This window comes from Peromyscus leucopus, chromosome 18 (assembly GCF_004664715.2).
Source record: "Peromyscus leucopus breed LL Stock chromosome 18, UCI_PerLeu_2.1, whole genome shotgun sequence".
In the NCBI taxonomy this organism is placed as follows: Eukaryota; Metazoa; Chordata; class Mammalia; order Rodentia; family Cricetidae; genus Peromyscus; species Peromyscus leucopus.
In genome coordinates this window covers 12,672,538-12,696,147 of record NC_051078.1, presented here as the reverse complement: position 1 = coordinate 12,696,147, position 23,610 = coordinate 12,672,538, and the positions used below count along the sequence as shown (strand labels likewise).

General features: G+C 46.0%; 1 protein-coding gene and 1 pseudogene across 1 annotated transcript in view; one reads left to right on the top strand and one right to left on the bottom strand.

Moving 5' to 3' along the window:
* Nucleotides 1-836: 836 nt before the first annotated feature.
* On the bottom strand, nucleotides 837-13,828 carry LOC114693342 (annotated as a pseudogene).
* Nucleotides 13,829-16,842: 3,014 nt separating this feature from the next.
* Cpm (carboxypeptidase M) overlaps nucleotides 16,843-23,610 on the top strand; it is an 81,012-nt gene continuing 74,244 nt past the window's right edge. Inside the window, exon 1 of the mRNA XM_037196745.1 lies at nucleotides 16,843-17,318. Within this exon, the coding sequence (XP_037052640.1) occupies nucleotides 16,968-17,318 (351 nt within the window). The 5' untranslated portion in view covers nucleotides 16,843-16,967. The remainder of the gene's footprint in view (nucleotides 17,319-23,610) is intronic.

Genomic DNA, 23,610 nt, shown 5'->3' with positions numbered 1-23,610 from the left:
TCTGCTTGCCTAAGTCTTCAGTGTCTCCCTTTCTCGTTGCTGCCCTGAATTTGACCTTTTGTGTGTGTTCCGGACACCAGCCTGCCAGTGAGTCGGCTTTGACAGAATTTAGACAAGGGTGAAAAAAAAAATGATCCTTGAGTAAATTTCATAGATTATATCTCTTCTTCAAGACCCTTATGATAAGAAATGTTACAGTTTCAGAGTATCCAGCATTCCACTGGAAAACAAATTGTTAGACATCTATGAGTTGAAAGACCTAGTGAGGTTATTTTAAATAGAATCGGAGCATTTGTGAGCACATTGTCCGGCATGTGGGAAGTTTAATAACGTGATGGGCCAGTTCTCATAGATAGTGTGTGTTGTTTCCTCATTTACGATGGTAACATTGTATGTGGTAAATCTCATCTTAACAGCAGCCTAATATTCCAAGTTGTGACTTATATAATTATTATATAAACCCTATTTCCAAATTTTTGCTGCTGATAATATTATGATCACTACATGTGAAAAAAAATTCCACATTTCAGATGATTCCCTTAGACAACTCCCAGAGTGGAATTACCATTATAAACATTTTAAGGCCACACTGAAAAATTATTTTCTAAAGGGTTGTAGCAATTTTCATCTCTGATAGTAATGTATAAAGTAGCCACTTCCTTCCAAACTCATTCATTTTTAGAATCTCTCAATATCTCTCTCTCTCTCTCTCTCTCTCTCTCTCTCTCTCTCTCTCTCTCTCTCTCTCCCTCTCCCTCTCTCTCCCCCAGACTTAATTCACTCCTATTTCTTGCATAAAAACCCTTATGTGGTCCCTACAACTGGAGTGACCTGGGTCATCTGAACAGAGACTCTGGTGTGGGTTTCACAAGGTGGTCAGTGAACTCCTGATAAGGAGACTTGGTGAACACCATCTCCTGCCAGAGGTCAGGGGTCAGGTAGCTGTAGTCTTGGAGATGGCGTCAAGGGTGGCCCTGGCAAAGTTGTCCAGGGTGGCAGTGCAGACCTCTGATGCGTAGCAGGTATCAACACTGGCCGTCATCAATAGCTTCTTGGGCACAGGAACAGAGACCATGCCAGTGCCCCTGGGGACAGGGATGAGACGCACCAACACAGAACCAAGTGGCCTGTCACCTCGGATGGAACAGTGTGGGGATTGTCAGTCCACAGGGATGATGGACAGCTTGGCCAAGATGATGGCCCCTCGGAGGGCAGTGGCTACCTCCTTGGAGGACTTATCATCAAGACCAGCATGACCATTGTAGTCCCCAATAACGACCCATGCCTTGAACCTGGTCGGCTGGCCAGCCAGCTTCTACATTGGCATGGTCTTTAAACCTCATCCTTTAGGGATGCTCCCAGGAGAAAGTCAATAGAACTCCAGGAACTTGATCTTCATGTCCTTGACCAAGCAGTCCAGCTTGATGACAGGGATCTACTCATTGTCTTCAGTTTCACCTCCACAGCCACGGCCTTGACCACAACTGTGGCCCCAAGACCCCTGGGGGGGGAGGGAGGAATCCTCCGAGCCTATTAAGCCTGGGACCCCGCATCCTCTAGACCCTCCCTCTGTACCAGCACCATCGCCATTTCATAACCGACGCCCAATTTTTATGGAAAGCGTTTGTAATTCTTTAACGCACTGTGTACTTTATGTATTTTATTTAGACTTCTGTTGAACTGTAAGCTCGCAAAGCATGATAATTCTATTTTCCCTACTAGTACTCCCTATTGAGGGCAAGTTAAAAATTGATTGGAAAGTCAGAGATAGGCCTTGTCTTAGTTAGGGTTGTTATTGCGCCATTGCCAAGGCAACTTGGGGGGCCGGTTATTGGGCTTACATTTCCACATCACTGCTCATCATTGTCTTAGCCACTGTTCTATTGCTGTGAAGAGACACCGTGACCAAGGCAACTCTTACAAAAGAAAGCATTTAACTGGGGACTTGCTTACGGTTTTAGAGGTTTAGTCCACTCTCATCATGGCGGGAAACATGGCGGCAGGCATGGCGGGCATGGTGCTGGAGAAGTAGTTGAGAGCTGCATTGTTGTGTGATATTTTGTTTGTGTTCTGACTAATAAAGCTTGCCTGGAGATCAGAGGGTGGAGCTAGCCACTAGTTAACCATGGAGGCCAGGTAGTGGTGGCACACACCTTTAATCCCAGCACTTGGGAGGAGGAAGCAGGAAGATAAGGAGTTCAAGACCACCCTGGGTTACATGAGATTGAACCAGTCTAAAAGAGAAACATTGGGAAGGTGATGGTGCATGCCTTTAATCCCAGCACTAGGGAGGTGGAGACAGGAATATAAGGGGGTGGAGACAGGATCTCGGGTCCTCCATTCAGTCTGAGGATTCCTAGAGACAGGATCTCTCTCCATTTGGTCTGAGATTTCGTAGAGGTAAGAACTCTAGTGGCTGGCTGCTCTGCTTCTCTGATCTTTCAGCTTTCACCTTTGATATCTGACTCCAGGTTTTTATTGTTAAGACTAATTAGGATCACGCCTCACTACATCCTGGTTCAAAGGCAGAAAGATTGGGACAGGGCCTGGCATGGGCTTTTAAAACCTCAAAGCCTACCCTCAGTGACATGCTTCCTCCAACGAGGCCACACCTCCTAATCCTTCTAATCCTTTCAAAGAGTTCCACTCCCTGATGACTAAGCATTCAACTATATAAGCCTATGGGGGCCATTCTTATTCAAACTACCACAGATATAGAGATTTTTTTTATTTGTTTTTTTGTTTTTTGAGACAGGATCTCTCTATGTAGCCCTAGCTGTCCTAGGCCTCCAGTAAGTACACCAGGCTGGCCTCGAACTCAGAGCTCCACCTGCCTCTGCCTCTCTAGTTGCTGGGATTAAAGGTGTGAGTCACTATACCCAGTGTGGCATATAAATTTTAATCTTCACTCTCAATCCAGGGTGGACCCTGCTCACCCTTCCTCCATCCAGAACTCCATATTAGAATCTTAGACTATTTCCCCTTCAGCTGATCAGAAGTTCTGAGGGGGGAAATCTTCTAAGCTCTTGCCTGGAGGGTGGGGTCCAACAAACTGTCAGATGGCGGAGGCTGGAGGAAAAAAGGGGGTTATAGCTACCGCGTCATTGGGGGCAGTGTGCGAGCAGGTCCTGTACCTCAGGGTACCATTCCTTCAGTCTCCCAGCTCTTAATTCTGCTTTGTCTTCTGGGAGAAGACACCTCCAGTCTTCAGGGTTCCGTGGCCTCAAACACCCAGTGGCCAGGAGTGGAGCAAAGGACGGTCAGAGTTCAGAATTCCAGAACTCACCCCAACCCCCGGGGAAGGTAAAGGAAAAAAGAAATCACCGCCCAACACACACCATTAATGAATCTGACCCAGCAGGAAATGAGTTTCAGACGTATCTCTATCTTGAATTATTAATGCACACCCTACACACCCTGGCACGTCCGCTCAGCCTATGAAAGCATGGAAGCCCATTGCTTTGCCATCCATTAAGGAATGCCCACATAAACATTCGTCTTTTTGATGTGCTCTTTAGGGCACACCAAATAAGAGGCCTGTCGCGAGACAGTAAATGCTAAGCTGAGCATTTCACAGGAGCCTGAGCTCATGCTCACAGAGTGGGGAGAAGGACTTTAGTTTAAAAGTTGGACGTCTCAGGTTTGTACAGCATTCCACAGCACCTTGATAATTACAGTGATTACATGTCTGACGGCACTCGGAAAGTTCTATACTATCCGTGTTTAGGAAACTATCTGTGAGTTTCAGAGGGGCATGTCGTCACTCCTGCCAACTTAGACGTTCCATGGGAAGATGAAGGACTAAAAAGATGCCCATCCACTTAACATTCAAAGACATGGTTCTATACAGGCTTATCTTCTCCGAGTCCTCGTCCAAGTGCCTATTATTATTATTATTATTATTATTATTATTATTATTATTTATATCCTGACTGCAGTTTCCCCTCCCTCCTCTTCTCCCAGCCCTTCCCCCTACCTCCCCTCTGCCCCATTCTCCACTCCTCTGTTTCTCTTCAGAAATAGGCAGGTCTCCCATGGATATCAACCAAACATGGCATATCAAGTTGCAGTAAGACTAAGCACCTCCCCTCATATTAAGGCTGGGCAAGGCAACCCAGTATAAGGAAAAGGGTCCCAAAAGCAGGCAAAAGAGTCAGAGACAGCCCCTGCTCCCACTGTTAGGAGTCCCACACGAAGACTAACTTGAGACCCATGCCATGAGAGGGGGCCCACCCCTGACACTGCCTGGCACTTCACCTTCCCCATTCTGTATACCCCCAGCAAAGCAGCACAGCTCTGATACTACTCATTAGCATCCCATGCGTCTATTAGGGACTTTCTGCATTGCTTTGTGGTAAGAGCACAAACTCACATTCAAATGAACTCCGTTGATCTCTGCTTCCAAGTTCTGCCTCTTCCTTTCAACAGTCTACCACTCTCTGCTATAAATCATTAGTACATTGTGCGTCTGCTCACTCCCCTTATATCTACAAAGCGTTCCACTCCAATCTCTAACGAGACTTTCTCGTTGTCATTTTATTCCAAATGAGTCACATCTCTCTTCTTTATTAGGACAGGATTTATTTATTTCCCCTACACAAACAGAGGCTTCACATAAGGACTACAGTCTCACATATTTCTAACCAAAGTGGATGATGTGAAGGAAAGGGAAGCGAAGAACTGACAGAGAGGCCAGGTGGTCCACAGAACAAGGTACTCCTGAATCTCGAGGTGCCTCAATCACCCAGACATAAAGACGCCCGCCATCTGAACTTCATCAAACCCCATGAATTCCAAGAAGAATTAACAATGTATTAATGAGAAGACTGGGGGTGGGCAAAGATGGCTTAGCAGTTATGGCCTTAAGTTCAATTCCCAGCACATGTCCAGTGGGTCACAAAGGCCTGTAACTGCAGTCTGGGGGGATCTGATGCCCTCTTCTGGACTCTGCAGGTACTGCATACACATGGCATACACTCACCTACACACACACACACACACACACACACACACACACACACACACGAGGGAAAATAAATCTTTAATAAAAAGAAGAAAGAAAATAGTTTTTCAAAATCAAATATTTGTTTGCCAAAGCTCTCATTAACAACACTGGTTCCAAGCTAGCATGCTGGAACTGAAGACAGGTCAAGATCACTGCTCAGCTGCATTTAGGCACCTTTCTCATTGAATGGCCATTGGCCCATTGACGAAAAAAAGTTTATTTTGCTTTCAAAGCCTAGTCATATTCTGATGGTAACAATGGACAAACTCGGAAGGATTCCTTTGGAGACACCATTGTGCTTCTTTTGGATGGAGGGAGTCTCAATGGACCTCTTCAGAAGTACTTACAAAAAAAAAAAAAAAAAAAAAAAAAAGACTAGCAACCGAGGTGTCCATCTGTGGTTAAGTAAATTAACAAAATCTGGTAAAGGTAGGAGGACTGTAACACCCAAATTTTGCCACTTTGGCCTGACAATTATTCTGAGTAAAGGCCAAAGGCAGGGCAGGGCTACACAGTAAGGTCTCGTCTCAAAAAGAAAAACAAAACCAAACACCAAAAACCACCCAAAACTCAGACTTCTTTCTCAACTCTTCCATCATCTCTGTGGCTTCCGATTCCATTTATAGACGAGCTGGGCGGTGGACGACGGCTTGTGACTGGCAGTTAATTGTGTCACGTTCTTCCTGTTTCTTTGTCGCGTTTTATGCCTCTCTTGAGATGAATTTGCTTTCAGTTTTGATCTCCCCTTCTTCTAATTCTATTGGATCTGAGGACTTCCTTTCTACAGGTCTGTATGGCAACAGGTGAAAGTGAGGGTAAAAAATAAAGAGGAGGCCGGGCAGTGGTGGCGCACGCCTTTAATCCCAGCACTCGGGAGGCAGAGCCAGGCGGATCTCTGTGAGTTCGAGGCCAGCCTGGGCTACCAAGTGAGTCCCAGGAAAGGTGCAAAGCTACACAGAGAAACCCTGTCTCGAAAAACAAAAAAATAAATAAATAAAATAAATAAAGAGGAGATGGAGAGAGGGTAGCATTCAGTGAAGATGGGGGACAGGGACGTTCATAGATGGACATGTTACTCCAATTATCTTGGTGTTTCTTGTGAGTTAAATCCAGCCAACATCTACCTCTGACTGGGCAAAATTCATAAAGCTAATGCAGAAAGAACCAGGAAGGCCAAAAAGAAATGTTTCCATCCTGAGCTGAAGAACGAGCCACTTGTGCATTCATAGGTTATAGAAAATATGGGTCTTTTTTTCCAGTTTGGCAAAGCCAACACCTATCAGAAACAGAAATTCTGACTTTGGCTGATTCCGAGTGGCTCTCAAGGCAGCCCAATGGCTGCTCACGGGACGGACAAAGGACTCATTTGTGTCTTTATCCGGGAACGCCTGCCAGAGTCCATTCCAAATCAGTAAGGTAACATTTGCCTTTACAGCTGTTTATTTTGCAGAATTTCATAAACCCAGACGTGAACAGACCTTTGCTTGTAGAGAAATAAGCTAATATTAGGAAGGAAAGGATACAGCAGAGCTGAAATGTTGGTGCCTCGTTCCTCAACCACCTTTGATCTCACTGGCGTCACCAGAGAGTCCATTTTCTCAGCTTCTTGGAGCCCAGCTTTGAGCTTCACCTCCTCATCCAGGCTCTCATCAAACACTAGTGTGGGGAGGGACTCATCAACTCTCTTTCACCCCAAGATATCTCATCCAATAGCAATATTTTCACACAGTGGCCAATGGGGTGAGTATGACAGTTGGAATTTCCGATTGGGCAACAGAATTTGAAATCCTTTTCTTCATTATTCCATTTATTTATTTATTTATTTATTTATTTATTTATTTATTTAGATTGGGGAATAGACATTGGTGACACACATGTGGAGGTCATAGGATAACTTGAGTGAGCCAGATCTCCCCTTCTTCCATACGAATCCCAGGGATTTGACTCAGATCATCAGGCTTGGCAGCAAATGCCGTTACTTACCAAGCTATCTGTGATGGTTTAAGTGACAAGGGCCCCCATAAGCTCATATGTTTGACGGTTTGGTCTCCACTTGGTAGAACTGTTTGGGAAGGATCAGGAGGCGCAGCCTTGTCGGAGGAGGTGTATTACTCGGAGAGAGCTTTGAGGTTTCAAAAGCTCACACCATGCCCAATTCTCTCTGTCTCTCTCTATCTCTCTCTCCCTCCCTCCCCCGCCCCCTGCTTTTGAATCAGATGTCAGCTCTTAGCCATTGCTTTGGGGCCATGCTTGCCTGCCTACCTATTGCTAGGCTCCCACCATAATGGCCATGGACTAATGAACCATGAGCCCCTAAATGAAATGTTTTCTTTTATAAGTTGGCTTGGTCATGGTAATAGAAAAGTAACTAAGACTCTGTCTCACCAGCTCTGAAACACTGAGTCGCTTTATGAAGGTGTGGACAGGACTGGCTTTTTTCTAAAAGGCATTCTTCTGTTCCCTTACTCAATCCTTGAACATGCATTGAGGACTTTCTTTGTGACGGGGACTCCTTGCTACAGCAAAGAGATACATTTTTTTAAAAAAAAATAATTTACTTATTTTTATTTTATGTGCATTGGTGTTTTTGCCATGGGTGTCAGGTTCCCTGGAACTGGGATTACAGACTGTTGTGAGCAGCCATGTGGATGCTGGGAATTGAACCCAGGTCCTCTGGAAAAGCAGCCAGTGCTCTTAACCACTGAGTCATCTCTCCAGCCCAAGATACAACATTTAACACGATGACACAGTCCCTATTTGTCGTCTTCTTTTTTTTAATGTATATATGAGTGTTTTGTCTGCATGTAAGTCTGTTTCCCATGTGCTTGCTTGGTACTTGCAGAGGCCAAAATAGGGCACTGGATCCCCTGGAACTGGAGTTCAACTGTGGACAGTTGTGAGCCACAGATCAAACTCGGGTCCTTTGGAAGAGCAGCCAGTGCTCTTAACCCCCATCTCTCTTGCCCCCCAGGACCTTGCTCCTATACAGCATACATTCCAGTGCTTGAAATGAGATGCACAGACAAATCACAGGCAGGAGTTTAGGGTCTGGGGATGTAGTTTCATGGTAGAGTGCTTACCTAGAATTTGAACCATACCCAAAAAGTTTTTATTTTATGTGTATATGTGTGTGCTGTATGTGTTTATGTGTACATGATCATGTGTATGAGCATGAGGTTATGTGTGGTGGAGTACGTGTGTGTGTGTGTGTGTGTGTGTGTGTGTGTGTGTGTGTGTGTGTGTGTTGGGGACCTGGATAGTTTTATGTCAACTTGGCACAAGCTAAAGTCCTCAGAGAGGAAGGAACGGCAATTGAGAAAATGCCTCCATTATGATCTGGCTGTAGGCAAGCCTGTAGGGCGTTTCCTTAATTAGTGATTGACAGGGAGGGCCCAGTCCATGGTGAGTGGTGCCATCTCTGGGCTGGTGGTCCTGGGTTCTATAAGAAAGCAGACTGAGCAAGCCATGGGGAGCAAGCCAGTAAGCAGCACCCCTCCATGGCCTCTGCGTCAGCTCCTGCCTCCAGGATCCTGCCCTGACTTCCTTCAGTGATGAACTGTGATGTGGAGTGTAGGTCAAATAAACTCTTCCCCCCAGAACTGGCTTTTGGTCATGGTGTTTCATCACAGCAATAGAAACCCTCACTAAGACACCCACCAATGACAAACAGGAAAGGAGTAGCCATATCTCAGGACCGTGAGAGTAGTCCAGGCACCACGTGGGAAGCATCCAGAAGCTCAGTCTGATACGTATAGCTATTATGTAATGTTTTAATAGCCAGACACTTTAAAGTAAACCTTGATTTGGTGTACATTCAGCTGGTCTTTTTGTAACTGCTAATCCTAGACCTTAGAAACTTGAATATCATATACATTGTCTTTAAAACTCATTATCTATATACCTTAAATAACTTATTTGGCTCTTTATAACTGAAAAAGCCTTTAGTCTTTTTTTATTTTATAGACATATATTATTCTAACCTTTATATACAAATCTTTACTTACTAAAATGATTTTTATCTTTTATCTTTATAATATTTTAATGCCATGAGACAGAATAGTCATATAGATAGATCTTCCCTTTTCTAGTTTTTTTTAAATGAAATTAGTTGGGAGGGCCTGTTTAATTTTTTTATTATAAAGGAGTATTAATATTTAGCAAGTATTTTGTGATAGTTTTAGGCCAGCGCAGATGAAGGTAGAGAGAAAACAGTTATTCCATTTAGAAGATAGGTCAGGAGCCCTGTATTTGGTCTTAAAATTTACTTATTTGTTTGTATTTAAAGAGTCAAAAAAATATCCTTAAAGCTGGGTCGTGGTGGCACATGCCTTTAATCCCAGCACTCAGGAGGCAGAGGCAGGTGGAGCTCTGTGAGTTCAAGGCCAGCCTGGGCTGCAGCAGGAGATCCAGGACAGACTTCAAAGTTACACAGAGAAACTGTGTCTCGAAAAACAAACAAACAAACAATCAAACAAAAATCCTTAAATTCCTTTAAGAGTGTGGTGCGGTATGTGTGTGTAGCATATTGAAAGGCATAGGCATTATTTTTATCTAAAGGAAGGAACAGTCATGTCTTTTTTTTGTGGGGGGGAGGGGGTTGGTTTTTTGAGATAGGGTTTCTCTGTGTAGTTTTGGAGCCTGTCCTGGATCTCACTCGGTAGCCCAGGCTGACCTCGAACTCACAGAGATCTGCCTGGCTCTGCCTCCCAAGTGCTGGGATTAAAGGCATGAGCCACCGCCACCCAGCAGAGCCAGGCAGATCTCTGTGAGTTCGAGGCCAGCCTGGTCTACAGAGTGAGGCCCAGGACAGGCACCAAGACTACACAGAGAAACCCTGTCTTTAAAAAAACAAAAACAAAAAACAAAAAACAGTTATCTCTTGAGAAAGTAAAACTCAACAGAGCCGACTTCCACAGCTCCTTGCTGGCAGCAGTTCTAATTGTCCCTTGAGTTGTTGTTGAAATGTGTCAATCTTAAAATGTTAACCGTGTGTGTGTGTGTGTGTGTGTGTGTGTGTGTGTGTGTGTGTGTATTAGAAACTGTCTCAAAATTAAAACAAAACAAAACATTAAAATCATAACGTAAAACATCTTCTCAGCTCAAGGAAGCGGAGAGGGTGTCGGGAGAAGAACAGGGTAGCCTTTTACATCTCTCTAGGGAATGTCACCGGCTTCATTTTAGCTTTTACCTTTTGTATTTATATCTTAGGCTGTTTTGGTCTCCTTTTTCCTGTCACACAGGCAGAGGGACCGTCTGACCCAGGACATCCTGAGTCTCGTCTGGGAGGGCCAAATCCCATGTTCTAGAATCAGCTATTTTGGCTTATACAGCACGGGACAATTCGGCGGCAATGGCTGCACCGTTTGAACTGAGAGAGGGAGCTCATTACGCTATTAGCATGTCAGAGATGATTTAGGAATTGGGTTTAGAAGCTTAAGCTTGTAAAACCTGATGTGTCGAAATGATGGACAGGAGCGAAAACAGAAAAGAGGCTTGAAGGTGGGAAACACGTTCGACCTCTCGTCATCAGGAAGTTTCCTGGGTCCGGCAGAGCCTCTCCAGTCCCCTCTGCCCGAGGCGGCGGCGGCTCTGGCCATCTTTAAAACCACACACACACACACACACACACACACACACACACACACACACACACACCCGCGCTTATTACTCCAGCTGCCAGCCAGAGCTACATGGCCATTGCTGCTCCCTGTGTTCTTTCTCTTACTCCATTTTTTCTGTAAAATCTCCTGTAGCAGTAGGGGCACAGAGCTCTGCTGAATGGGTAGAAGCTGTTGTTGGTGATTTTACAAATTGAACCACTAAAAAGGGGATCTTTTTCCTCGTTCTCATGAAGTGAAAGTAATTTAAGAACTGATGCCATGTTTTCATGGCCAGGGCCTTCTCTCTCTCTCTCTCTCTCTCTCTCTCTCTCTCTCTCTCTCTCTCTCTCTCTCTCTCTCCTTTTTATTTTTGTCTTTGATCCCCAAGTCTGTTTTGGAGTAGCCTGACCAGATTTACAGGGCTGTTGACTCACAATTGAATCAACTTCACCCTGTGGATCGAAACGATCTCTAATCCAGTTTCACAGTGCAAACCCATCTACAGGAAACCACTTGGCCCTAGTAGGTGATATTTTTGTCTTTAAACGTTTATCTACACTTCTCCATGTCTTGAAATTGACAGAACCTTTTTTGTAGAACCGGATTTTAGAAACATAGGTTTTCTTAATGAAAGTAAGCAATTTTTCCAAACACTTTAGCAAGTTTGAGAAAGCAGAAGCAAGGGAAACATCTAAGGGGGAAAGATGTTCTTTAGAATCATCCTGAGTGACGTAACCCAGCCCCACAAAGACAAACATGGTATGTACTCACTCATAAGTGGATATTAGCTGTAAGTAAAGGACAACCATGCTACAATCCACAGACCCAGAGAGGCTAGGTAACAAGGAGGGCCCAAGGGGTGGGGCACATGGATCCCCCTGGGAAGGGGAAATAGAGATCTGGTTGGACTGGGAGCATGCAGACATGAGAACTTGAGGGATCAGGTTGGGGGGTGGGTGGAGGGGCACAGTGCTGAGAGAGAAGACTGAAAGGGAGGCTTTATGGAGTCAGGCAGAAGCCTGATGCAAGGGAAACTTCCACGAGTCTACAAGGATGGCCCCAGCTAAGACCCCCAGCCGCAGTGGCTGCAAAGCCTGAACTGGCCATCCCCTGGGATCGGATTGGTGACTCACCGGGTTGTCGGTTGTCATCATCAGAGAGCCTTCGTCCAGTGACTGATGGAGGCAGATTCAGAGACCCACGGCCAAACATGGGAGGCCTGCCCCTTCCTGAGCGATTACGGAGGAGGGGCGGGTTGGAGGGGGCAGCAGAGGGGAGGAGGGTGGGGAGGCTGCAGTCGGAATGTAAAATAAATAATAAATAAATAAATGAATGAATGAATGAATGAAAAGACTCCAGCTGCCCCACGTTTGATTCCCGATTCTTCTTCGCCTCTTTCTCCTGCTTGGTTTTTCTCGTTCCTATACACTCCAGCCATGCTTACTCTTTCTTCCATACCCAGGCGCCAGTTCCATGCAGAGCAGTGACAGGGTCCTGGGGAGGAAGGTCCAGGGGATCAGAGCTAAAGATGACAGACCAGGTAAGCTCAGGAGGTCTCGCACAAGCTGCGTCTCATGCCAACTGAGCTGATTAAGAAGTACAGCTCTTATATGCTATTTCCAGGGAAGAAATGGGACAAGGTCAGAAGAAACTCTCGTGGGAGGCAGTCAGTGGGCAGCTAATCAAACAATGTTGCCTGCATCTCAGGAACCTTGTAGACAGTGTACATGGTGGTCTTGGGACCAGAGCCCCCAGTGGAGATAGAGAAGGATTCCTACCATCAGAAGCCACAGCTCTCCAAGGCCCCAGGCCACGACTGACCCTGCTCAGCATGTTCCAGATTTCAGAGAAGGAGCTATGTGTCTTCTCCACACATCCGGGCCTCAGGGAAAGCCTTGGCCTAGCCCAGGTCTCAACGGGAAGGGGCACAAGATCAATCTTAGCTCTTAGGTTTGGGGTTGAGTAACTGAGTACGGGATGGCGGTGTTTCTCAAGACAAGATTGGGGAAATTAGAACAGGTTTGGAGAGCAAAAACTTAGAATTGACGTTTTTGAAACCATGCTGCCCCTGAGGTGCTGTGCAGATATCTGAGTCAAACTGTCCTGTGCACCTGTGAGTGTGTGAGTCTGGGGCACAGAGAGGCAGAAGCAGAATGTGCACATAAGTGTCCTGGCTCCAGTCATCGTCTAGAGACAGAGGAAAAGGGGAAGAACTGAAGGCAGCGTTCCCTAGCCAAGAAGTCAACAAGGACTCGCCACTACTGAGTTGGATGGAAATCCGGACTGGGTGCGTGCCGTGCGTGTCTCAGAAGACAGAAGAGGTAGTACTTACAAGTCAGGGAGGGAAAACTGAGCCCAGGACCGATGAGAGCGACGCCAGAGGCCGACAGATGTGTGACCTTAGAGGTCTCTGTGACTGGAGCTGTTGGACAGCAAAAGAAACAGGGTGAGGGAGCTGAAGGAGCGGTTAGATCACCCCCCGCCAAATGGGGTGATGCCCCACCCCCCAGTGCTGAAATGAGTGGTGTTCTTAGAAGCTCGTCTTTTTTTTTTTTTTTCCAAAACAGAATGGCACATATAGAACAGATACACAACAACAAAAAGACGCTGTAAAAATTTCATTGCCACCCACGCATCTCATAAACTGTGAAGAGCCATGAAGGAGCTCCTGAATGACCGGCATTAATAATTTTATGGGGCAGCTCTCCAAGACATCCTGAAAGAATAACTAATAAAAGCAATTGTAAAAAGCTGAACAAAAATAGAAAAACTGGCTGGGAATAAATCACGACTGGTGAATATCTATGTTGTAATGCTACGGAAACAACCATAAACACAGGGCGATGACGTCTGTGGTTACCAAATTCCTAATATAACAAACCCCATAACTTGCAAAACACTGGTCTAGAATTGTAGCCCACTTTTATGGGACTTGTCCACAAGTGGCTACCGAACTTGTATCGTGTGTTCCATTTCATTCCACAAATGTTTTTAAGTGAGCAGATAGGAAGGACTGTCTTTGTGGCTGAAGGAGACAGAGATGAGTCACAAGCAATCCATGCCTTCAGAAGCTAGCAAGAAACCTTCCTGCCACCAGGCTGGCTGCTACAGTATTAAGGACAGGGACTCCTTCTGTCTGGGCTGAAGTCATCTACCCACAGCGGTTGAAGGCGGTCAGTGTCAGGGGATGTGTGGGTAGAGTCAAAAGGAAGGTAATGAGCATATTGGGCACACAGCTAAATAAACGAATACGTTAGTAAACAGACATTTTAGAATACGTTGGGATAAATAGGAAAATATGAGCAAAGGGTCATTGGGTGAATACTGTCCAAAAAAAAAAAAATTACTGAAAAATTGTGGCCTTGAAGGCATGTTAGCTAGACTTTCAGCAGGTAGAAGGAGATGGAAAAATACACTGGGCACAGAAATGAGAGGACAGGGCTTCCATAAGGTGTTAATGAGAAGGGTCCTTGGGTTCTTGAAAAAAAAAAAAAAGTCCCTCTGTGCACAAGGGTGTCCTTTTCACCCATAGCCCGTACTCTCTTGAGTTCATGTCTCACCACTGAATCAAGTGTTCTGTAGGCACAGTGTGTATGTATGCCCAGCTTGGTCTGCAGGGGGAAGGGTAGAAGTATGGAGGGGGGGTGGGGGGGAGGGGGGGTGGGAGGAGCTCTATTTTCTTTCTCCTCTGACTGACATTGTCTTCTTCCGAAGGAGCAGACGGGACCAGGTCACCTGGACATTTTGTACAAGAGTGGTCTTGCTAGGTCGCCCCAGCAAGATTCCTGCTGTAGACACAGGCCGAAGGCAGCTCCATGTTCTGTTGGCCTCTGTAAACACAGGGGAAGTGTTGGTTTACCACAGATGGCCTCCCTCCTGCCCTCCTGTGGTCCGTTGGTAGGTTTGTTTCGCCGTGCTAGGTGACCGACCAGAGGCTCGGCCACCAAGCCACACCCCTAGCCTCCCACTGTACTTTCAGTTTCACCGGGAAAACCTAGGCAAGTACCAGGGACCCCTGACGAGTAATGGACCAGATGGCAGCTCCTTGGAATCTCTTCCTGTGAAATTCAGAGCAAGCAGAGACTCGGGGAGGGCTGAAAAGATGATGAGCAGGAAAAACTGGAGGAAGATTCTGTGTCTCCAGCCTTCACCTGGTACTCCGCCTTAGAAATGTCCCCGTATGTGTGGGAAGGGTGGGAAGGGTAAGCCGAGGGGCTATGTTGGTCACATGGTGCTCAGGGCCCTGGATCAGAAAGAGCTGGTGCTTGGTTGAATGCTCTGCTGAAATCAGCTCAAAATCCTTAATGATCTCATTTTGCCTCACACACTCCGGAGATAGAAGCCAGCGAGCTCGGGCGTCACCTGGGACTGGGACCTTTAGGTGGTCTCTTGACCTTTTCCTCCCAATGTTAGGGCAAAGGGACGTGGGACTGTCTGATGTAGGTCTGAGGGAGGAGCAGGAAGGTTTAAAACTCAGATTTTTATCCTTTAGGAAAACATCACAAGGCTAGGGATTTGACTCAATGATAGAGGGCTCGCCTCGCATCCGTAAAGCCCTAGGCTCAAACAAACAAGACCATTAACAAATGTGTGGGGCTGGAGAGATGGCTCAGCAGTTAAGAGCACGGGGTTGCTCTTCCAGAGGACCTGAGTTCAATTCCCAGTACCCACATGGCAGCTCACACCTGTCTGTAACTCCAGTTCCAGGGCCTTTGACACCCTCACACTAATGTCCCTCCATAAAGTAAAATTAAATAAATTATTCTTTTAAATATGATTTAAGGCCAGGTGTGCTGTGGGTACATACCTGTAATCCCAGCACACCTGAGGCAGAAGCGGTAGAAACCTGAGTTTGAGGCCAGAATAGGCTGTAGTTTCCAATGTGTTTTGAACTATATAGTGAAACTTTGTCTCAAAGGGCAAACCAAAGAAAAATCATGTTTATGTTCTGTTCCCTGAGCTATCTGTCAGGCGTGTTTTCAAAAGACGATACCACCGCAGCCCCAAAGCAGTCTTCAAGTAATGCGGATGGCTCCTGAAGACTCTGTCTAGTTATCCCCGGGCTAGGAAGACCTTTCGGTCCTCCAAGCTCCTTCAAGCATCGCAGCGCTGGAGGGCAATGCATGCACTACAGTGCAGAGATAGAGCGCCAGTGCCACAGAAGCCCACCCTGGCCACAGTCTGCTCTCCCCTCACAGGGCTCCTCCCAGGCTGTCACAGGCACACACCTAACAACACAGAAGTGTCTGCTCTTTGTCTCCACCCTTCCCCCTTGCTGGAACACAGCACTTCCTTTCCACTCCAGCCCCGACTGTCTTGGGAGTCCCATTGGCTTCAGATTCAACCTTCTCCTTGCGTGCACTGCTCTGCTTGCCTGGACTCTGGCCTTCTCCAGGTCTCCACTCCTACTCCCCACTTTGGACGCAAGATCCACCAGTGTCAGGAATGTGGCCAGCACTTGGCCGATGGGATCCGAACTGCAACAACGATGAGAACCGCCGGGTCCCGTCCAACCTCCTGGGTTTGCACACGCACATGGTCCTTTCTTGTAGAGATCTGGAAGCACCCTGCTTGCCTGGTCTCAGATCTCAGTGTGGCTGACATGGCCTCTGGGACTCTGTATTGTTAGTACTTACAGTTGTAGCACTGTGAACCAACTAGCTGACGGAAATAACCCAGTGTGGGGGAGGTTTGTCGGCTCACTGTTTCAGAAAGATACGGTGCAGCCTCTCTGTCTGTGGCAGCAGGAGCGTGGTGACCCAAGAACCAGGAAGCAGAGAGCTGCAGGAGTTGGGGACAAAGTATCAGAGTCCCCCAGCATCCCTGCCTCTTAAAAGCTCCCCCAAATTCTCCAAAATTGCACCACCACCTGAGGAGCAGGTGCTTACCACATGGGAAGACCATTTCAGATTCAAACTAAGAAAATGCCCCCTCCATGCGCTATTCTCCCCCCCCCCACACACACACACACCCCACTCAGCACCAAGACAAAGCCACTGTCTCTGTCTTCTGGCCATAGGACCCAGAGCGCATTGCCTGCGCTCCTGTTAACCTGCTGGTATCCCCCACAAACGCCTGTGTCGGATCAGCATGGGAACCTTCTTGCCTTGTTCTCCGCTGACTTCCCCGAACCTGGCAAGCCAGAACGGAGAGGTAATTCTACTCTTGGAGACCAGCCATTGTTGAGTGATTTCCCTTTGTTGTATCACAATATTCCTAGAAGAAGCAGGTTCTAGCTTTCAGAGAAGCTGCCTAAGGTCCCACAGTGGGAAAGGATGCATCCAGATGATCAGCTTTCCATTTCCGCGTGCTTAATGCCCTGCTCCATCCGGGCTTCCATCTGAGAGGCAAAACCACCAGGGATGATTCCAAGTGATTTGTTTTTAAGGACTGGACTTTGTGCCATAGCAGGAACTCCTTACATGCTCCACACAAGTCTGTTGCTTCTTTGTCTGCTCCCAGTCAGCCTGGCAAAGAGAGCTGGGCATGAAGGAAACGTAAAGAGAAACCCGAGTCACAGGGATGAGCGGCTAGGACTCTCCATCATGGGCCGGAAACCATGCTGGCCTCTCTCCATCTCCAACCGCCATCTGGATGTAGCTTCCAGGAGCTACAAGGCCACTTTGTCGAGAGCACACACACCTCGGCCCAGGGTCCCAGATGCTGAAGGAAGTCCGGTAGGATCTGCACGGCTGCCACCCCACACCAACCAGGTAAGACAGTGGTCCAGCCGCCCCAGCCCCAGCCCCCTGCACTGACCCTGGTAATAAAAAGAGTCAACACAGCGCTCCCACTTCCCAAACCACAGGCACAGTGGGGGGTTTTTTGTGTGAAGCAAACAACACACAACTCTATAGGGAAGGGAGTTCTGGAACCCCTAGTTCCTGTTAACTAAAGAGATGCAGTACAAACCTACTTCATTCTCTTTTCTAGTTTTTTGTTTTGTCTTTGGTGTGTGTGTGTGTGTGTGTGTGTGTGTGTGTGTGTGTGTGTGTGTGTGTGATATTTGGGACATGGTCTCACTTTGTGGCCTTAGATAGTCAGGAATGTGCAAGCTAGACCAGGCTGGCCTCGAACTCACAGAGACCCAACTGCCTCTGCCTCCCGAGTGCTGGGATTAAAGGCGTGCACTTCCTCCCCACCTTCCCCTTCCTAGTTTCTTTACTATTACAAATTAAAACAAGATTTCCTCTCCCTGATACCCAATTTTAGATCATTGATAGAATGTCATATAACACATTAATCTCCTCAATAACTAAATCCATGACCAGCTGCTTCCCATAATTCTGAAGGGGGCAGGTTTGGACCTTCGTCAGTTTTTCTTAGGTTTGCTTTTTCTGGGACCACCCAGGAAACTGTCGCTGCAGTTTGATTCAGCTGAATAGTCTGAACCAAAGAAGTCCCTGGAATTCTCCAGAGCTGGGATTTCCACAAAGAGCACTGAATTGAGAATCTGGAATGTCGACAATTCAGAGGGATGTAAGAGAATGTGACAGACACCAATTTGTTTTTTTCCTGCATACAAGGCATTCATTGACCTTCTGGAAACACACGCCTCAGTTTCTTTTGGCGGCACCAGATCTTCCTCCAATTGTGGTCCTTTCAGTTTAAAAGCTATCTCCCTTTCTGGTCCAGAAGTTAGCAAGTCCCAAGCCAGAGAGTACATACATAGTACCCATGGCCACAGCGATGGGCCCTCCACAGCCCCACCTGATCCAGCGAGTCCACGGTACCCACGGTGGGGTGGACACGGGTCCAGGGTACTTGGCAGTCCCATCCAAGCCAGTGAGGCTTCTTCTGGAACTTTGATTTGAGGAAAATGAGCACTCCTGAGACTTGAGCCTAGGTCAGCATGGCTGAGGATGGAGCCAATGCAAGCTGAGTACCCCATCCCCACCCCACCCCCAAAGGCTCAACCCGAAGTCAGCTTCCCATTAGACTTCACAGTTGCTGTGTTTACCCATGTTCTCTTACCTGAGCACCCGCAGCATGTGAATAATCCCACAACTTAACATACTTCTCAAAGCACCTGCTGCCCAACCCCCACTAATAACTTTTCCTGATGGCCGAGCATATTGTTAAATGCTTTACATGACAAATGCATTTAACCACGCCCCCCCCAGCATCTGTATGATATAGATGCTGCCAATCACCTAAAAACAAGACATTATAAGCTTAGATATATGCTAAGTGGTGAATACATAATTACAGCTCTGCACACCAAACCCATGGTCATGCCCAGCTCTCGTGGTTTGAATCCTTATCTATTTAACTCTACAACCTGTTCTCAAAACCAGAGTGGCTTCCATTATGTGCAAAATAATGTGTTGGCCAGATGGAGGATACGGTGATTAAGAAGCCTGTTTCCTGCCTTTTGTTTGTGCCTGACCAGTTGCTAGAGGGATGTGTGTGCCCACAGACAACTACTACCTTAGCCTATCATCCCTGAGACCAATATCTGACAGAACCAACTTAAGGGAGAAAGAATTTCCTCTGCTCACAACTTCAGAGCCTTCCTTCTACCATGGTGGGGAGTAGGAGTGGAACAACCCCCATCATGATGGACAAGAGGCAGAACTAAGTAATATAGGAAGGAGCCAAGGTACTGTCAAGCCCCTAGGTACCTACACCCTCCAGTTCAGCCCCATCCACTTTTCACCAACTCAACAATACCGCCGTATTTGTGATGGTCAGTATTGTCAATTTGACAGAATCACCAAGCATTTAGAGTAAGGAATTCTTGAAGGCAAAAGCAACATCTTGATATCTCTCTTGGCAGCTACAGGGGGTGGTGGGGTGGGAAGGTTGTGCAAGCAAGCAGTTAAATACAAGCTAAGATAAGCAGTTAGTTGGAGGAGGGTGTGTTCTGCACAAGCAGGCATTTTAACAAAAGCTAAGATAAGTTATCTGGGACATCTTGACCTTGGGATCCTAGAATAGAGTTGGGTAATTTTTCACAGGACTTACAATAAAGGAGATCAAATTGTAATTAAACCTAATGGCCTCAGCAAGAATACAAGATGGAGAAACCTTTGCATTATCTTGCCCCGGCATAATGTTAATTGAGATAGGAAGGCCCATCTTATTTGTGAATGAGGATGTTTCCTGGTCAGGGGATCCTGGACTGTATGAAATAGAGTAAGTGAGCTGAGCAATAACAAGCATTTAGGGGTCTCTGCTTCATCGTAACTGTGGATACAATGTCGCCAGCTTCTTCAAGCCCCTGTCCTGTAACTTCCTCGCCATGACCGACTATAACCTGCAACTGTGGGCCAGAATAAACCTTTTGTCTGGTAGTTGTCTTTGGCAGGGTGTTTTATCACAGCAACAGGAGAAGAAACTAGGATAGTATTATAAATCCATGCCACGATTAATCCATAGACTAAGTCAGAGCCAGGACCTTTAAAGGGGGCGTGTTTCGATCTGCAACTCTACACAACTCACAGCAGCAGTGGAGATGCCCTGCACCTGGCCATGGTGGGTGATGATGTAACCTACGGCTGCCACTGCCACCACCAAGGCACTGAAGGGCAGAATGGCGGGGTGCCAATTTACAACAATAACAGTTTGGGAACTGTGTGATGGTTACGATATGTCAGACTGAGCCTCCTAAACTCTTTACATTAACTTATTTAATACCTGCAATACTATATGATTCCTAAGTCCTATAAAATCAGTATCACAATTCACTCCACCCTATAGATAAATACCTGAAAGAACATAGAAATTAAATGACTTATTCAAAGCCAGGCAGTTAGAAACAGAGCTGAGGTCTAGCCTATAGCAGCATGCTTCCATTGGTTTGTCTTAGTTAGGGTTTCTTCTCATGTGAAGAGACACCATGACCACGGCAACTCTGTTAAACTCAATTGAAGGAAAAGATTTCATTGGGCTGGCTTACAGTTCAGAGGTTCAATCCACTATCATCAGAGTGAGACATGGCTGCATGCAGGCAGACACGGTGCTGGAGGAGGAGCTGAGCATCCTACATCTTGCAGGCAACAGGAAGTGGTCTGTCTGTCAAACTGAGAGAAGCTTGAGCAAAAGCCCTCCCCGACAGTGACGCACTTCCTCCAACGAGGCCACACCTACTTCAACAAGGCCACACCTCCTGACAGTGCTCTTCTATTTGGGATTATGGGAGCCAGTTACATTCAAACTACCACAGTTACTATGTATAATATGTGTAACTATGCAAAGTTTTAACAATGCACCATTTGGTTACTAAGTATAATTCTGTGTCCTTTCTCAAGTAGCAGTTATCAGCCCCCAGGTATACACTGACCTCTGACAGAGGCTATGGAAGAAACAAAGCAACTCAGCTGTCTGGGCTTTACTCAGGCCCCCTCAGGAACTAAATTAGAGTTTCTTTCAGCTGCTGGGCAGATCAAACAGCATCTAAACTTGAACTTTGCTCCACTGCCAGTAGATACAATGTTGCATCTAAGTCACCCCATGCAGCATCAAATGCAGCACAAAGCAATGAGGGTAGATGTAGAGGCAGAAACGGTAATGTCAGGTCAACACCCTCACCCACGAAGGCCCACCAATTTCCTAAAGCGTGCGAGGTTGTGTAAAGGAGACCTTGGCTCTTGTAGACTGTGAGCTGCTCGGAGGCAGGGATTCGGCCTGTTGTGCTTCTTAGGACCTAGTAAAATACTGGGCACAGAGTAAGTAATAAATAATTAGTGGGTGCATGAGTATAAGAGAGCCAGCAGAGCAGAAATAGGTATACTCCCACAGTGACGTAATGCAGAAGGGAAATGATAGACAGAATGATGACAATGGATGCTTTCCTAACCACTGCTATCCATCATCATTATTATTACTGCCACTGTTATTATTTTCCTTCACAACTAAGAGTGACATTTTTTAATGACTTAGACAGTACTTTTAATCCATTTACTTCTTCCTGTGGACCATCAAAAAAAAATTCCAGAAGTCCATCAGAACACAAGTGATGTTGGAATGCCCCAGAATGCTACTGTACCAACAGTTGCTCACCCAAAACGGAAGAACAGCTCTGTTTGATTTTTGACAGACAAGTTGTATAGCAAACAGAAAACACAGTCACAGTTCTTACAGAAATCCTTCTGAAAGACACACAGCAAAAAATAAATAAATAAATGAATAAATAAATAAATAAATGAATAAATAAATAAATACGCTGGCCGGTGGTGGTGCACGCCTTTAATCCCAGCACTCAGGAGGCAGAGGCAGGCGGATCTCTGTGAGTTCGAGGCCAGCCTGGTCTACCAAGTGAGTTCCAGGAAAGGCGCAAAGCTACACAGAGAAACCCTGTCTCGAAAAAACCAAAAATAAATAAATAAATAAATAAATAAATAAATAAATAAATAAATAAATAAAATAAAGACAATAATAAACAAAGGAACACCTTTTTATAGTCCTAGGACAGAAAAGATAGAGCTCTCGTCTTAAATAGAGGGCTTGAGTTAAACTGTGTTCTTCAAACATCTGCTTCACAGTGTTTCCAGACAATGCTGTGGAAGTCAGGGCAAAGACAGCCACTTGGTCTTGATGAAAACTGACTACTTTTCACTAAGAACTTTCTCTCTGACCGAAAATTGCCAGCGTTCCATCCTAGAGCATCATAAAGACACATTCTTCTTTCCTTTCTCTTGAGAACTAACAGATTTGGTTTTGATGGAAGTTGAGATCTGATTTGGGGCCCTCACTTGAAAAAAAAAAAAAAAAAAGACAATAATAAGAGTGACCATGAGAAGCGGGCTTAAGATCAATGCCCAAAAGGCCTAAAAGACCTCGGAAGTAGTAAGCATTAGAATCATGGAGGGGCTGTAGGGATGGCTGAGGGGCTCAGTCTGGCTTGCTTTTCTAGAGGACCAGGGTTCAATTCCCAGCATCCACATGATACAGCTCACAACCACATATGACTCCAGCTCCAGAGGATCCCAATACCCCCTTCTTGCTTCCGGGAGCACCAGCACCCACGTGGCATACACTCACACAGACACGCACGCACGCACGCACGCACGCACACACGCACGCACGCACGCTCGCACGCGTGCGCACACATAACTAAAGATGAAAAGGCTCTGTACTTGTATGCATAGAACTTCAATAAAACTTGTCTTAATATATATATAAACATATAATTGTGTTGTATTGTAATACATAACAGGTATTTTATAAGTATGTTATATTTAACTCTAAGTTATATATTAAATATATATAAATTAAATTTTCCCTGTCATGTTGGGTGAGTTATTCATGAAGAATGGATTTTTTTTTTTTTTTGGTCAGTGGGGGATTCAGTCTTGACTGTGCCATTTGCTGGCTGAGTGACCATGTGTGCATTATTTAATCACTCAGAGCTCTGCATTCTCATTTGTAAAAATAGAAATAATGCCCTCCACCTTCTAAGCTCTTTGGAAGGGTCTTGTGAGACATGTGTGTAAATTATACATATGTATAATTTGTGTACTTACATATCTAAGTGATGGCCTGGCAGTGGTGGCGTGCAAAGCAGGTGGATCTCTGTGAGTTAGGTAAATTACATCACTAATCATCTGAAACATTCATCCCATCCAACAAGGACTGGGTAAGGGCGCACTCTGCATCTGCTTTGTCCCGTCGTGTCCCGTCCCCCCCCCCCCCCGCCTCTCCCATACACACACAACCATGTGACCAGCTATTCACAGGACTCAATCCCACAGAAACACTGGCATGCACGTGACCACACTACTTCCTTGTCTGACTCTTGAGACTTCGTTGAAGTTAATAAGTTAGCCAGCTACTACTGCTTCTCCAGAGTTCACAGAAGGTGTGAGATTCCTGGATGAAAGACAGAGAATGCTGGCATTCCTTTCCTGAGCTATTTGCTTAGCCACAGAGTCCTGCAGGGGGGTGGACCCAGGTGCAGGGGGGCGGTGTTACACAAATCTTAAAAGGTCTTATTAATAAAAACAAACCCAGAGCCAGGTTTTAAGGTGAATGGTGGAAGATCAGAGAAGCAGAACAAGCCAC